The sequence below is a fragment of the Phallusia mammillata genome, chromosome 1 (assembly GCF_965637545.1).
Source record: "Phallusia mammillata chromosome 1, kaPhaMamm4.hap1.1, whole genome shotgun sequence".
NCBI lineage: Eukaryota > Metazoa > Chordata > Ascidiacea > Phlebobranchia > Ascidiidae > Phallusia > Phallusia mammillata.
The window spans coordinates 28,646,962-28,663,019 of record NC_137252.1 but is presented as its reverse complement, the minus strand read 5'-3'; the positions used below and the strand labels follow the sequence as shown (position 1 = coordinate 28,663,019).

Below are 16,058 nucleotides of genomic sequence, written 5' to 3'. Positions count from 1 at the left end.
TGATAAACTAATTTGAGCGTTTTTATTGCTAAATAATTTTTGTTTTTTGAAGACCGGTCCGCGATAAAATTTCACTTTCAAAAAGGGTCCACAGAGCAAAAAAGGTTGCCGACCCCTGCTTTGGTGCAGCTTTATTATGCCGCAAAAAGCCTTGGTGTCTTGAGTTTTTTGTGCTGAAGACTTTTTCTCTGCGTTGGTCTGGCCTTATCAAATTTTATGGCGTGTTTCAAAACATAATAAATTTTATCGCAGCCGTTCGAAGCATGATATTTTAAAAGATACCTTTTATTTGAATAATTGAGAATCACATGGAAGCAACTCACGAAACTGTGTGGTCTTTTTTTGCAGGCGACAATCTGTATCAGATGTTTTATATTAAGACTTGCGCGGCTTCCAACTTCTATAATTTGCAATGCGTTCCGGAAACGATTTCATACAAAACACTGGTGTACCTTTATCCGCCCGGTGTTAGCGACGAAGTGGGGACAAAATACGTCAACATTGTAGCAACTTGTGCCGCCCACCAACAACTTAATTGATTTTTAAGTCGCAGCTGCTAAACTGCAGCAATTTTTAAGTACAGTAATTATCTGCTAATAAAAAAAAACAGTAATTATCTGCTAATGCAAATTTGTCACAACATTATTTCGTCTGTTAAAATGTTGAAAAGTCTAATCGGCTTTAAAATTATTCTTTTGCCTGATTAATCAATTTTGTTTTTTTGCCTGATTAATCAAAAAAATTTTGACTTTTTGAAGTTTTGAAATAACAATTCGTGACTTTCGTGACATGCTTTTTAAAGCCAGTTTTCGGGGTTTGTAAAATGTCTGTTTGTATCTTTTGTGTGTGTCATTTCTGTTTCCATGCATGTTGCTGCGTTTGCTGTACATTTTTGATTTCTTATTTAAAAGATAGCAGAACAGTATGTAATTTGTGCTTTTCACGTTTTTGAATACAAACAGCTCAAGCGGTTGTATTTGGGTGTTGTAGTGTAGCCACCTCTGCCTCGATGACGACTTGTTAAAGGCGGCTACAGTGTAAACTATAATGTTCATTGCAAATTGTTTGGTGAGTCTGATCTTTGCATCTCAATAACAGCTGACTGATTAACAGCCCCACAGAGTATCTCTTATTTCTTTGTATTCTTGAGTAAAAGTTTCAATGGCGAACGATTAAATCAGCTTCCACATCCCCAAAGGGAGAAGAATAGAAGAAAATAGACTAATAAAAGACTCAAAAATAGACTACTAGAAGACTAAAAATAGTCTAAGAATAGACCGGCGACAAAATCGAAAACAAGCTATTTATAGAACAAGCTATTCACGCTATTTATAACTTGTTTTTACAGTAAACCTTTTTTCCTTTAAGTTATAGAATTTATTTTATGGCAAAGGTGCGATTTATAATGTCATAGCGCCCTCTAACCGAGCTGCTATGCCTCTTTTCAAGTACGAGCGGCTGTGTTCTACTTTAAACTTGAAACGGAAACGACAGTATAAACAAGAGGAAGTATGCGTAATGATAAACGAACACCTTATGTTTGTGCAGAACATTCTAGAATAACCAAATGACTCAAAACATCTTATGACTTGCATGAGAACGGAAATACCAACACTTACCAGTTATAAAGAGGTTAAACACTTCCCCTACATGCTGTGCAACATTATTGCAAACAACATGCTAACGTTAAACATAAACTTTGTGCACATTAATATCATGACCGCTACAGTAGCTTCGTTCATTAGTTTTGCCAAATTTTTCTGTAACTTATGTGTCAAATACCTTACACATGTATGTAGGCATAGATTTTTTTTGTTTAGTAAGCACTAATAACTACACAAATAACGTTTGTAAATCTAATTTTCGGTCAAAACCAGCTTTATTTATCATGGTTGCAACGGCTTTATGTTTTTTGCATTACAGTGAACTGCACATTATTGTAAGTTAGTATTGATTTCCCAGCTAAGCACAGTTGCGGTATTGCATAATTCGCCTAAACCAGCGGTTCTCAAACTGGGTTCCGCGATCCTTTAGGGCAGGGCTTCCCAAACTGGGGGTCGCTTAACAAACTTGAGGGGTCGCAGAGAGCTGTACCAGCTTTGCAGAAAGTACTCCATACACTGGCGTGGAGTACGGGGGTGCCGCACACCCCCGGCCTTGACCTTTGTATAACGTCACAATGTCATTTTTGTTCAAGTTACGTCGGTTTTGAAACGTTTCCAGCTAAGCGCAAACGCGCTTGTAGTGACGCCATTGATCGAACAGACGTCGGTTGAAATGCAACAATTGCAATTGTTTTGAAATACACAGTCATTTTAATGCAGCATAAAGATGACACATAGAGTTATAGACTAACGTTTATTGCAGGGGTGGGCAACCTTTGTTATACTGTAGGGCCAATTATGAATGTGAAAATTGGATCGCGGCCGCACATGTGCATAACAAAAAGTGATTTTGCTTTGTTTCTTACCAAATATGCTCAACTACAAGTATAATTCGTATTTGATTCTAGCCACATTTTGCCAGATCGCAGAAAACCAGGCGCATTAATCAGCTCAAAAATATGTAATAATTGGACTCGTTTGCCAGTACTTTTGAAATCCAAGCGTCTCTGCGGGCCGCACAACCTTTAATGAAGGGCCGCAGGTTGCCCACCCCTTGTTTATTGTGTGGCGCAAATACTTTCTCTAATAAAAATAGGCAATAAATTTACGATTTCTAAGCAGTGTTTAATGCCCGTTTGCAAACCACTGCAACGGCCTAAACTTGGTCCAAGGTGATAAGTGCCTATTTGCAAAACAATGTGACAGAAACTAAAGGCTAAAGCACGTAAAAGGTATCGGTGTTGAGACGTGTGAAGTAGTAGACCGAGCACCGGTAGGTTGTTTTCAGTTTTCGCTCGAATTAGTCGTTTCAATAAATACATCAAACGTATTGCATTGTTTATCATATTATCCGTGAAGGGTCGCGGAAAATTTAAAGAGATTAAAAGGGCTCGCGATCAAAAAAGTTTGGGAAGCCCTGCTTTAGGGGTCCGTGAGGCAATTTTGGGGGACCGCGAAAGCGGTTGAAGTAATTCTATAATCTTATTTAGCGTCAGTTTGTGCCACTGAATAGGTTTAAATCAAATTAGAATAGAGAATCGACTGTCTCAATTGATAAACAATAGCCTTTATTGAATGACAACTATCAAAAATGCAATTGTTCGCACACAATCGTAACGCTTTTTGTCTTGTCTGTGATGTCACAAGTTCTGTTTGGATCATTATTATGCGCAATTTTGCATTACTAGCTAAAATACTGCAATCAACTTTCGTTTTTCTGAAATACACATCTCAGCTAAAGGACCGCGAACCCTCGAAATAATGGCCAAGCGACCGTTTCAAAAAATTAACGAAAAAGTTTGAGAACCACTGGCCTAAACAGAATTAAAGTAGCCTATCTTACTTTCACGCACCACAATACAAATCACTTTACTATGTGTAGCCTACCAAGTTTTACATTTGCGGCCACATGCAAATACTTTCCATGCAATAAATGCGTTTCAAAAGTAGGGTGAAATTTTTCACGATAAATGACGTAAATACACACTTATTTAAATATACATAATTATAAAACCCATCAGGTCAACCCCGAAAGGCCTAAAACCGTCAGCATTTTTTTCACGGGGTTCGAACGTAGGACACTCTCGGGGACGAATCCCGACCAAGGTTTTTTTATGTCTGTATGTGGGTCCGGCGCGCCAGACCATTCAGCCAACTTCCTGCTCCCGTCAGCATTTTTCACACAAACTACATTTAAAATATTTGCGCGCTACACCAACCGGAATATAGCAAACATGTCTAGTGTGAGTTCTTGTGTTAGTAGCTCTACCAAGATAAAGACCCAAACGAAGAGTTCGATTGTTAAACAACAATTAGTTTGGGCCTATCAGGGGAGTACGAATACTTTGATTGTTGTCTTGATCAATTTGAGATTTGACTTTGATTGTTGTCTTGATCAATTTGAGATTTGATTTTTCAACACAACGACTACATAACACAATTCCTATAAATCAGTGGTTCCCAAACTTTTTCATATTTTTTTCTAAACGGTCCCCTTGCCATTATTTCAAGGGCTCGCGGTCCTTAAGCCTAAATGTGTATTTCATAAAAACGAAAGTTTATTGCAGGATTTTAGCTAGTTGTGCAAAATTGCGCATAATAATCATCCAAAGACAGCATGTGACATCACAAACAGGACAAAAACATTACGATTGTGCGCGAACAATTGCATTTTTTTAGTTGTCATTCAATAAAGGCCATTGCTTAGCAATGGAGACAGTCGATTCTCAATTCTACTTTGATTTAAACTTATTTAGTGGCACAAACTGACGCCAAATAAGATTATAGAATTACTTCAACCGCTTCGCGGTCCCCCCAAAATTGCCTCACGGACCCCTAAAGGACCGCGGGCCCCAGTTTGGGAACCGCTGCTATAAATGCACAAGCACGCTGAAACATAAAAAGGCAGAAACTTTTGTAGGAATTATAAATAATTCTCCCCAATACTCCCAGAAGCAGACCGATTCCAGTTTGTATTCCAGTCATCCAAGTGTTGATTAGCATCTCGTCAACCGGATAAGTGAGCTGTGTGGGCTATTTCAAATTGGGCGACCTAACGAATCCCACAGAAAACCCAAACAATAGGTTTGGGTTGTCTGCTGTAAAAAAACACTGATTGCAAATACGATCAACGAAAGAAATACTGCGTTGTTGCCAAAGATTCCGAGAATTTTAAACTTTTGTATCAATTCACCTTTTCTTCAATTACTACACCTGGTATTTCACTTGAAGTGAACATGTTCACCATGTAGCCGCTTAATCTCTCTGGTGTGTGTAGCGGCCATGATACTAGGCTACCATGTACAATGTTTACGATTCATTTTGTTCTTCTCGAATGTTCTGCACAAACATAAGGTATTTGTTTATCATTGCACAGAGACATTCTTCCCCGCTCTGAAATATGCCCCAGAAGTAAAAAACTGCAGTTGCTAGAATACGAAAGAATTAAAATTGATGGGTAGGCTATTCATGTTCATCACACCAGCGTGCAGTCGCCTTTATGGCACACTTACTTTGGTTCAGTTTCTTAGTAACTATTGAAATACGAAGACAATTTCCATTGCCTGTTTTATTGCATGTTTCTGAGAAATAATAACATAAAGTTAAATGGCAAAAGTGTGACTAAAAGCTGGATTTAAATTTATAGGCACTAAATTGACAGATCGTTTGTTATATTTTTAGGCTGTCTTCGGTGGTCAAGCAAGCCCAAAATGCGTTGCTCACAAAGAATCCTCCATCGAGCTGTCGTTTTTGGTGCAGGTCCATTGAAACATTTACATTAGTTCACTGGGTTGGTCAATAAATGAGCTCTGGTTGGAGCAATACCGTTAAATTTTTTTTGCAAAGGAAGCGCAATCAGGATTACAACCAACAACCTTGCGAACTCAACACGATTGTACTAACTGCTAACCACTTGGCCATCTTGGAGAGGATTTTGAAAATGTAACGATGATTTCTTAAAACACGAACATCACCAATGTGAAAATAAAAACAAAAACTATTTGATTTCTATGTTTACACAAAAGTAGGGCGTCATTCAGTGGCGAAACTGTTAACTAAAAAGTGAAAACTGTAGTGGTGCTGTCAATAAGCAAGCACAAACCTGGAGTAAATGTTGTCAGGTGAAGAAAAAACACTCCAATGTTTACCTCGTAACGATAAAACATATTTTGTGTACCAAATCTATGGTAAATCGTTAAGATATATCAGGCAAAATGAGTCACACCAAGATGAAGGCGTACGGCGTGGGAGCAGCAGCAGCAGTATTTGCAACACTGTTGACAATGAGGTAAAATATTTCCAGAAAAAGTTTGTTTTCTGGAATCGTTTGTTGGACTATAATATTATTCCCTAATGTTATAGAATTACAATATGTCACCTTGTTTGTCTGTGCTTTTTTGTGTAACATAAGTAAATGTTAATAAAAATGCAAACCTGCTGTCAATGTTTTGTGTACATGAAAATTATAGTTAGCTGCAGACTGTGCACACTGTTTCGACCAATAAGGTCTCATCAGTGCAGCTGGTGACAAGAAATCGGCCGTATTGGCTATGGCCAATATAGTGTAGCCATACAACGGCACAAATTATGGTTAAGCTGCGTTGTTGTGATTTGTGCATTTTGTGATTGTATTTAGGTTTGTAGCAGCATGCAAACCAAATGCATGAACACTTGTTTCCACATTTAATGTAAACTGAGACAGAAAATTTGTTTACAGTGTATTTCATTTCATGCTCCTCTTTTGGGCCTTCTTCGCTGGGGTCGCACTGTGTGTAATCATCTTGAGGTAAGTTAAAAGGTTTTGTGCAATAAAGTTATGTCTCAAGTGTTTGCCTATTTAAAACAATCTTGTTTTCAGACCTGGGTATGAGATACCTAACTTGTTACTATCTTTTTACAAACAAAACCAAATGGTAAGACTTTGTAAAAAGTTTGTACCATCAGTGACATGTACATACACCTTTAATGCCTTTTTTGCAGAGCATTTTTCAAAGCGGTGCACTAAAACCAAGTACTTGCACAGTTTGCGGAAAGGAAGACTGTGAGAGACAAAAGTACGATTCAGTATTCAGGCTTATTGCCCAAATTGCAGTGTATAATGTGTTTTAATTGTGAAGGAAGTTTTAGTGTTTTTCCAATGTGTAAATGTGTTTTCATATATTTTTCTGTGTAGACCTGAAGACCAGTTTGAAGTTTCACAGCCATGGATTGATATTAAAGTCAATGAGAAAGTTGACAAGGCTGTAACAGAGGTCTGTAAATTGATATATTTGGTGTTTGTGTACTTTTGTGTACAAAATCACAAACACTTTAGTTTAAAGATTAAAGATTATGTTTTTGTTTGTGTATTTCGTTTAGACATTTACATGTTAAATGTGTTTGATTCATAAAATGTATTCCTTTTTTAGTTTCTGGAGATCCTCATTGAAAGGCACATACGAAACTGGTATAAGTAAGTTCATGTTTTTTAAATGATAATTCTACGAAAACTGGAATAAGCTTTGTAAAACTGCATTGCTCTTTTCAAGTGGTATTTTAGGTCCTGTTTGAGATTCCCTTAAACATTAATGACTTTTTCATTAACTTTTTTAAAAGCTTTGGAAGTAATGAATGTAATACAGTATTAAATATGGACTTTATAGTACTGGGCATAGCGTATGTGGAACTGCAATAGGTTGAAAACTTTCATATAAATAGTTGATTTCTTGACATAATAAATAATTTTCCTTTTTTGTGTGTGCTTTTCAAATGTTCCCATCTCTGTATAATTTTGTCGACAATATTCTTTGTTCATGTGAAGACTCTTTTTTGCAGAGATTTAAGTGAGAATGAAGACTTCATTCATGAATTGAAATGTTGCCTCCGACACTGTCTGGCTGTGCTATATCGAAGAATTAATAAGGTAAACAGGAAAAAGGCAAAATATTCCTGAAAAACATGTTTGCCAAATGTGTGATTGTGCAACAATAACGTAAACCTGTTTGTCATTTCATTTGTGTGGTTACAAACTAGAGTAGGATATAAAAAACTCAATCTCTCCGCCAAAACTTCAGTCACCTTGTCTCAGTTTTATATATATATGTTTATCAGCAATATTACAGTCCATGAAATCTGTATCACTAGACAACTCCGCATACTATGTAGAGTTTTCGTATAAAAGTTTAATGTTTGTATACTGCAACAGAAAAGTAACATTTGTTTTTGTTAAGATTGATCTGCCTGAAGCAATCATCAAAAAACTTGTCAAAAAAGCAATCTACCATTTAAATATTTGTTTGTTGGCTCAAAAATCAGGTAGGCTATGTTAAAAAAAAGGTTATAAAAACTAATTTTTTTGTATGGCAAGTTTACCATCTTTACATTTATGTATGGCTTAAGCTGAAAAAAACATTTTGTCCTGCATAGGTTGCGTTGGCGAGGATGATATTTTGATGTTTTATGGCAAACAGAAGCATGTTGCATTGCAAAGTCGTCGTAATGAGCTTGACTATATTCGGGGCATTTGTGATTGCCTGTTTCCGATAATACTGCCCCAGGTTTTCACCAAAAGCAAGTAGGCAACAGAAAAAAAACATTCATTGTAAACATTTGGCTAAACCACTTTGACATTGATTTTTTAACAGAATTGGAACAGCATTTTTGCGTGAAGTTTTAGCATCCAATGTCATTCTTCATGGAATTGACAGCATTGAAGACCCGGTAAAACCCATTTGCAATATCTTTTTAGGCATTGTTTGTCTAGCGAAAATAAAATGCTAAATTTTTTGTCAGAAGTTGCCTAAAGACTTTCTCTTTGATTGTTACAAAAGCATAAAGCAGACCTTTTTTGCAGGATCGCATCAACCATCTTCTATTGATATTCTTTGATGAAAGTCCTGTGAGTTCTTTTAATTAGTATTTACAAGTCCCCTTTGAACAGTTGTTCTTTCTAATCTGTTACAATATAACTTTTTTGGTTGTATGTTTTTCAGCAATAGTAAGCCCATGTATTTGCGGATTAAAATAGGTTATTCCATTTAAAGCATAACAAAGAAACAAATTTTGTTTATCAAAAAATAGGATGTAGTAAATGTAAGTTAGCTTTTCAGTTACCAGTGGCATTAAAGATTCTTTCCTAAATTTAGCCAAGAGAAGCAGACTGCCCACCAGGGCCACTTGTTCCATTTCTTGCAGAGTTTGCATCCACCGATCACACAAACTCGACTTCGGTAAGCGACCCACAGATTGTGACTTTGTAACCTAGAAAACTTTTTACACTCTGAATTCATCATACTGCTGATTTTTTTTCCTGCAAATTAGGGAGCTTCTGTTTAAAAGGGTTAGTTCATGACAAAAACATTGTATGCTGTGTTATAATGCAAGCTTGCCATGATAATCAGGCACACATATGCCTCTTGAAGAAAAACACTGTTAGAACATTTAAAGAAATAAACATTGGCAAACAATGTGTTGTTATGTTAGATATATATATAATAGGCAAAACAGTTCAAGCCGATTTTCTGGTATCATCATGGGATATTCTATAAGTCGTTTTGATTTAGTGAAAAGATGGTTTATAAGACTTGTGTAGATTATGCAGGTTGGTACCAACTCAGTAACCAAACAAAATTTTTTTGACAGTTGCTTCATATCGACTTACCTAAAATAATGACTACACAAGACATGTTATACCAGTTCATGTCATTTCTCAAAACTATCCGAGCTGTCCACTATTTGCAGTTTTGTCTCACAGTTGGTAAGTTGCTAATAGAGAACATTGTCAAGTTGGATCTTCCACTATGTAATATTTTACATGACCAAGATATATCACAAATGTTAGTGTAATGCTTTACTAAAACATTTACAGCCAGTTGCTTTATTGATTTAAACCAGGGGTTCCCAACCTTTTTACGATCTCGTACCACTTGGACGCTCTCTACTGCCACCCGTACCACTTCTTGTAGAACAACTAATTTGATCGAATCATATTTTATTCAGAAGAATGATAATGGCCTACTAAAAGAACACTAAAGCACCACAACTAAATTCAATAAGATTTTTGTTTACTGTCCACCAATTGGTTGATGTGCGGTGTAAATTTGCTAACAGCGCATCGAAGCCATTTCCAAGCGCATCTAGTTTTTGTGAAAAAAACGGAAACTACTCGCATTCCACCTGAAAAACCTTCGTACCACAGGTTGGGAACCCATGATTTAGATTTTTTGATTAAAAAAAAAAGATTACAGATCCCGGTAAATTGCCGTTGTCGATTTCCACCTTTCATTTTAGAAATCATAAGTTCTGGAAATGTTTATTTCCAGGCTAAAATCTGTTGAAAGTGTTATAAAAAAAATTTTTCGATCGTTTAGTCTATAGAGAGCAAATTTCCGTAGCCTTTTACGGTGGTTTTCGTGTGTCTCTTATCTTTCATTGCCTGTTTAGTCTGCTGGGCTTTCAGTTGAGGAATGATTGTGTGTGTGTAAAGGAACTATTAGCTTTTTCTAATTTTAATCACGTTTATTGCTTTCTAAAGACACTGAAGATGCTTTTTAGCGAAATTAATTTGTTTTTATAACACTGTCAACTGATTTTAGCCTGGAAATAAACATTTCCCGAACTTGTGAAAAAGATTACAGTATCATAATATCCTTGTTACTAACAGTAGTGGACTGAAATGTTTTCTTTTCTAGATGACTTCAATCGCAGATGCTTAGCACCTGAACAGAATGATGAACAACAAAAAAAGCTTCATGAAGAAGCCTGTAACATTTATAAATCCTACTGTGACCCTACTTCCCCAACATTCATTCATTTTCAGCAGTCCATTATTGATGACCTTGCTGAAAGTAAGGCATGGGAAAGATTGGCTGTATTTTCACTTTTGCCAGTGCAGTTTTAACTTGTATTCTAAAACGTTTTTTTGGCTAATTGAAATAAGGCTTTTACTGTTGTGGACTTCTATGCTGGGTTGTTGAGTTGGTCAAAAAATTTCCTCAGAATCCATTCTGAAAGAAATTTCTGACTCCAACTAAAAACAAAGTCTTGATGTGCACTTGCACATTTCATTGTTGTTTTTAAACAACATTGGATGAAGGTCACAGTAAAATGTGTGACTCTATCAACTTTGACATTACAACTCTGCTTCTAAGGGGTTTGCATACTAATTACAATACCACTCAATTTTTTTTCACAATGATATAGTTGTAACTAGTTAAGATGGTTCGCAGTTGCTAATGGACGCTGGGATGAAGTATGCCGATTACGTACTAGCACTCCACTGTTTCAAGCTTACGATCATGTCTACAATCTCCTTGAACATTTGTATTGTCCCTTGTTCTATCAGAGTGACATTGTAAGTATATTGTGAACTATTAACTGAAACAATCTCAAAAAATAGATTTACATTTTTTTTGCAGTATTACCAAATGTTATGTGGAAAAAGGGCACCTTCCAAAACAAAAAAGATAGGCAGGTATACGAATTTGCATATACAGCATTGATAATTGTATTGTGTATGTGTGTTTGTTCACATGTTTCGCAAAGAGATATTTAAGATTTGTTTAAAATTCTGCAATTTTTTTTTGGTAGACAAGGAGCAATGGCTAGGTATGGGGAAGGTGGAAGTGGATCTGTAAAACAAATTGGTAAAAAGATAAAGGAAGCTTTCAAACCAATGGCAGATAATGGCTTGATGGATGAAACTGACGCTGATATGGATTTAAATTTGGTAAGAAAAGAAAAAAAAATCTAGTGAGAACATGTAACGTTTCACAATGCAAGCAAATTGTCTATCAAGTTGTCAGGTTATTTCTGTACCCTCTTCTTGTATTCAATGGAACAATCAACCAATTTAAATAGGCTAAACCAGTGATACTTCTTTGATTGTAGTTTATATCAGTGGTTTCAAATCTTTACAATATGTGAAACATTAAGAAACTAAAATTTTTGATAAATTATATGACTTAATATAAACCTCAGTTAATCTGAGCCTGTTTGGACCAAAAAACTTGTCCGGATTAGGCGAAGATCTGGTTTATCCGATGTTGATTAGTTAAATCCTTACCGCATAACAAATCATTTGTACCTCAAGTTTTTGTCCGAATTATGCAAAGATCCTGGTTAACCAAATTCGCTAGAACCGAGATTTACTGTGTTTTAATCTTAAATCGGAATAAAATGAAATTTATTATAAAATAGTTAGAGGAACCTTCCCAACTTCTTCTTGATGACGACATTGAGGAGGAAATTCAAATCACTCGAGATGTCTCTGCATGGAGGATTGAAATTCCTAAGATCGACGTGAAGAAAGACGATGATGCTAATCTGAAATTCTTCTTCTTCCAGGTGGACGTTAAACGTGTTAATTTATCAGAAGGTGAGACTTTCTAACCAAGTAAAATATTTTTGTACGTACTATTTGCTCCCAAATATTTTTGTGTGTACTTTGTTGTACATCTTTTGACACATATTTTTAAAGGCAGATTTTCACAACTGCATTCTTTCTTAAACGTTTCTTTCACGTACAGCTTTGCAGCTTTAAAAAACGGATTTAAGTAAAACAACAACTTTTTTTAAAGTTACCCTGATTTGCAACTATCCACCTTCAGAAACCAAGTTAATAGGGCAATTGTAGTTGATATTAGAAGTTGTATGAGAGATTAACGTTTCTAGTTAATTTAACACTAGGTTGATATTAAAGTCCTAATTACAATGGACAAAGCCCCCGTGCTTCTGTTAGTTGTTAGTTTTCGTGTACGTCAGTGGTCCTTAACAGATGTGTGCTGTAACTAGGTTTTTCAAAAATAAGAAGGTAATATATATGATATGATCCAGTGAAAACACTGATTTTTCCATAATTACCACTGGTACACCTGCAAAATGTTTGTTATTTTACAAATGCTCTGGTTTTAAAATAATTTTTAGTAACACTGGTGCATACAGTCAGTTTGACAAGGCTACTTTATCTGTTTTTGGCAAAAACATGTACAAAAGGCCTTTTCCATTTTTAATTCTGCCCTAGACTATCTTTTGACAAGTTTATATTTGGACCCATGTTTTATTCAGCTCTTCTATATTTTTGTAGACGACGAAGAACCTGAAAAGTGGCATGTGCTCCGTCGTTATCCCGAGTTTTACGTGCTAGAAAGCAAGCTTACCGAATTCCACGGATCCCTTACGCCCAATGTTTTGCCAAACAAAAAGATATTCACTCCAAATTTTGACTTCCTTGATTCGAAAAGGGGCGAGTTTGAACGATTTCTAAAGGTAAGTTAGCAAAGTACATGTTAAATTTGTATTTTGCCACTTATATTTCAAAATTTCCGAAGCGTTTTCAAAAATGTTCAAACAATTCAAACAATTGTATGAAAAAGCAAAAAAAGTTGTCCGTTTTGGGGAATGACAAGAAACATAAAATCTTAACTGTTTTAAAAAGAAAACTGAATGTCGATATGGAACAACGGTGAAAACGCTTGCAAAATGATGTTTTTGGTTGATTGAAGGCCTTTGACAACCTTGTTTTTATTCAAGCTGTTTTTCACAAACTTTATATCCATTGTTATATTTGTGCTAATGAAACGAATGCGATATTCTCCAGGAACTGGTAACAAAGCCAGCCTTACGACACAGTGAGTTGCTTTACGATTTTTTGTTGCCGTCCAATGCCGAAGCGATCTCCAGATTTGACAAAAAGTTTTTACCTGACGTGAAAATTGGAAAGTTTTTCCGACGTGTGCCGACTAAGCTTGTAAAAGAAAAAGGACAGCACCTGGATTCGTTTCTACAAACTTTCATCCAATCATGCGAATCACCAAAGCCTAAACCAGGGTAATAACCAGCACTTTGGTCTTATCATTATACACGTGTTAAAATTGTTTGTAAGTTTAACAAGCTGTCTGTCAAAACTCTATATGCAGTTACATTGTTTGTCAAATGATAATTTGCGTTTAAACTGGTCATCGATTTTAGGGTAAAAAAGCTTAAACGTAAGATAAAGGCGGCTAAATCTATTTGTTGTGCTTTAAGCCAGTTTGAATGTGCCTCATTAGTGTAGATTGTTTGTGCTGCCTCCACAATTCAAAACGGATAAAAAAATCGATTAATGCAGACCTTGTAATTATGTTAATTCCATCGATTGTTTAAAAGCCTTTGATATACTCAATTTATTCTCAGATGAAATGTAAGCTACTTTCCCTAAATATGCTACTTTTCAAAGCTTGTGTTTTTAAAAACAAATTATTTGCAGAAAATACGAACCGACTACTGATAACCCTGGAGTACAGATGGACCACAAGGTATGTGTTACGGTTCCCACATTTTTATTGCATTTAACCAGGGACATGCAACTGTTTATTGCAAGGTTCCGTGGGATGCTTCCAGGGCCCGGAAGGCAAAACTTTAAACCAAATTTCTATAGATAGCTTTACGTAAACTATACCTTGCAAAACAATGTCAAAAATGCCGGAAAATGAAGTGGAAATGACAGCTTCCTACTATTTAACAGTAAAAAGTATAAAACGATAGGCTACTTGACGAAGACAGCCCCGTAAATATCTCTAGCGGGCCGTATGATGATGCACTCCCCTGCATTGCACCAACGAATGTGCTATTACTTGCAGCTCCATAGCGAACTCTTTCCGGAAAGTGATTGGCAAACCGACTCCTTTCCAATAACTGGAAACAATAGAAAAACCGAAAAAGATTATCTTACAGGCGTATCTGACTATCTCATATACATGGGTGGGTGCCTAACTTTATCACATGCGTGTATGAGTATCAATGCAACAGTACAAATGCGTTGTATTAAATTTCTGCAGCAACTCAGGTCTTTGACGCCGGAGAGCGTATTCACCGTGTAATGTTATGCTTTAAAACCTTGTTCAAAAACACTTTGGAACCCTTTGTACACGGGTATGTATTATATGTCACTGATAATACTAGAATGTCATGAATGCGCCAAATATGTAGTGGCTTTTGATTGGCTTCGATTTTTCTCAGTTATCTTAAACAGAAGATCGATTGTTACCGACAGGAACACCACGTGGTTGACTTGGTCCATCTGTTTCGTGATATTGTGTTTTTTAACAAAGACCCACCAAGGTAAAGTTCAGGGTTTGTAAAGTGGAAAGTCCATGATTACAATTCTATCCACCATGTACCTCAAAATTGTTTGTGGATTTTGTGTTGGTTGCATAGCCACGGCTTTTCGGTTTGGCTATCTTGATATGTTTGTCTGAAAGTTTACCGAGTTCAAGCCCGGCGTTTTGTGTTGGATTTGACTAAACCCAGGCACTTCATTGAAATGCTTTTGTTGGCTGACTAATCACTGAGCTGTATTATAAGGTCATTTTGTGAACGATTCACAGTATTTACGAAAAGTTTTAAAGTTTGTTTTCAAAGGATAAGCAAACCTAGTCATTAAATCGTACGTTTTTACGTTGGACAGGACTGAGAAGGAAAAGGCACAGCGACGCAACGAAACTTTGCAGTGTTGGAAAGATTTTATACCAGGTAAATTATATGTGCTCTTTTTACAAAGAAGACTTAATAATGGCTTTGTATCTTGGGAAGACCAGCCAAAGAAGAAATGCTGTCAACGTATGATTCCATTTAAAACCTGTGGTCAGAATTTTCATCTTATCTGTTCCCTTGTAGGTCACTTTGTTAAGATTATTGGAAAGGAAAAACATGAAATGGGATGCAACAAAGTGTTTCATATCCTGCAACAACCGAAATTAAATAAACAGGTATCAGAAAATTTAGAGGCTTTGTACCTTTCTGAAGTATCCAATGGTAACATTGACTAAAAGTTAGTAAAACGATAGTTTACTTATCTTCTTTACAACGCAGTTGGGTTATATGCTCTTGGACACTATTCTTTTGGAACTGTTTCCGGAGTTGCTAAACGACCAGGGCACGAACTAACTTGAAGTTACTGAAGATATACCTATTTAGTAGTGCAATATACTGTGTAAATGTTGTCTTTCTGTGTGAACATTGTATCTCTGTAGGCTATACTATACGTACTACGGCTTATTAAAAATGGATAATTGGTGCACTTTCCACACAAATGTATCGTGCAATACGTTTCCGTTTCTCGTCAGCACTTTGGATCTGTTCGATATAAAGTGTAATATGTTTGTTGCAGTTGTTTGTTGTTGCCGAATTGTGGATTCGCTTTATGTTTTCTCTGTGTTGTCTGTAGAATAAACTGTGATTTTCGGCGGTTAACATACAAACGTAACGCCGAAGTTCCAGCTCATTACATTGTACCATAGTCTTTACATACCCTAGTCTGAAAGCGCAATGGCAAAAACAGCATTAAAAGTGGGAAGCTACGCCATCTAGCGGTGGTGTGGCACTTTTGCAAGCTACAATGGAATCGGTATGGAGAAAACGCGTGGTTAGCGGGTTTTAAGTGAGATATTTGGTAAGTTTTTTTCTGTAAAATTGTAATGCACCTTCATTTGACTAAGA

The 16,058-nt window shown here is 36.2% G+C and overlaps 1 protein-coding gene across 4 annotated transcripts; it reads left to right on the top strand.

The window, feature by feature from the left end:
- Window positions 1–5,649: 5,649 nt before the first annotated feature.
- LOC145223084 (sorting nexin-14-like) lies at window positions 5,650–15,843 on the top strand. 4 transcript variants are annotated; one of them, XM_080089416.1, is made up of 27 exons: window positions 5,678–5,892; window positions 6,322–6,390; window positions 6,463–6,517; window positions 6,585–6,658; window positions 6,778–6,856; window positions 7,013–7,056; window positions 7,419–7,506; window positions 7,814–7,898; window positions 8,010–8,157; window positions 8,228–8,303; window positions 8,437–8,481; window positions 8,729–8,812; window positions 9,225–9,339; window positions 10,274–10,429; window positions 10,811–10,935; window positions 11,000–11,055; window positions 11,172–11,310; window positions 11,781–11,958; window positions 12,667–12,848; window positions 13,180–13,409; window positions 13,828–13,876; window positions 14,201–14,321; window positions 14,399–14,492; window positions 14,580–14,681; window positions 15,028–15,092; window positions 15,237–15,328; window positions 15,432–15,843. In XM_080089416.1, exons 1-27 carry the CDS (start codon window positions 5,819–5,821, stop codon window positions 15,504–15,506), a joined length of 2,700 nt encoding a protein of 899 aa, XP_079945542.1. In that variant the 5' UTR covers window positions 5,678–5,818; the 3' UTR covers window positions 15,507–15,843. The 4 variants fall into 4 exon arrangements, with proteins under 4 accessions (XP_079945533.1, XP_079945559.1, XP_079945542.1 ...); XM_080089407.1 differs by lacking the exon at window positions 6,463–6,517 and having other exon boundaries at window positions 5,650–5,892; XM_080089424.1 differs by lacking the exons at window positions 6,463–6,517; window positions 6,585–6,658 and having other exon boundaries at window positions 5,742–5,892.
- Window positions 15,844–16,058: the final 215 nt, after the last annotated feature.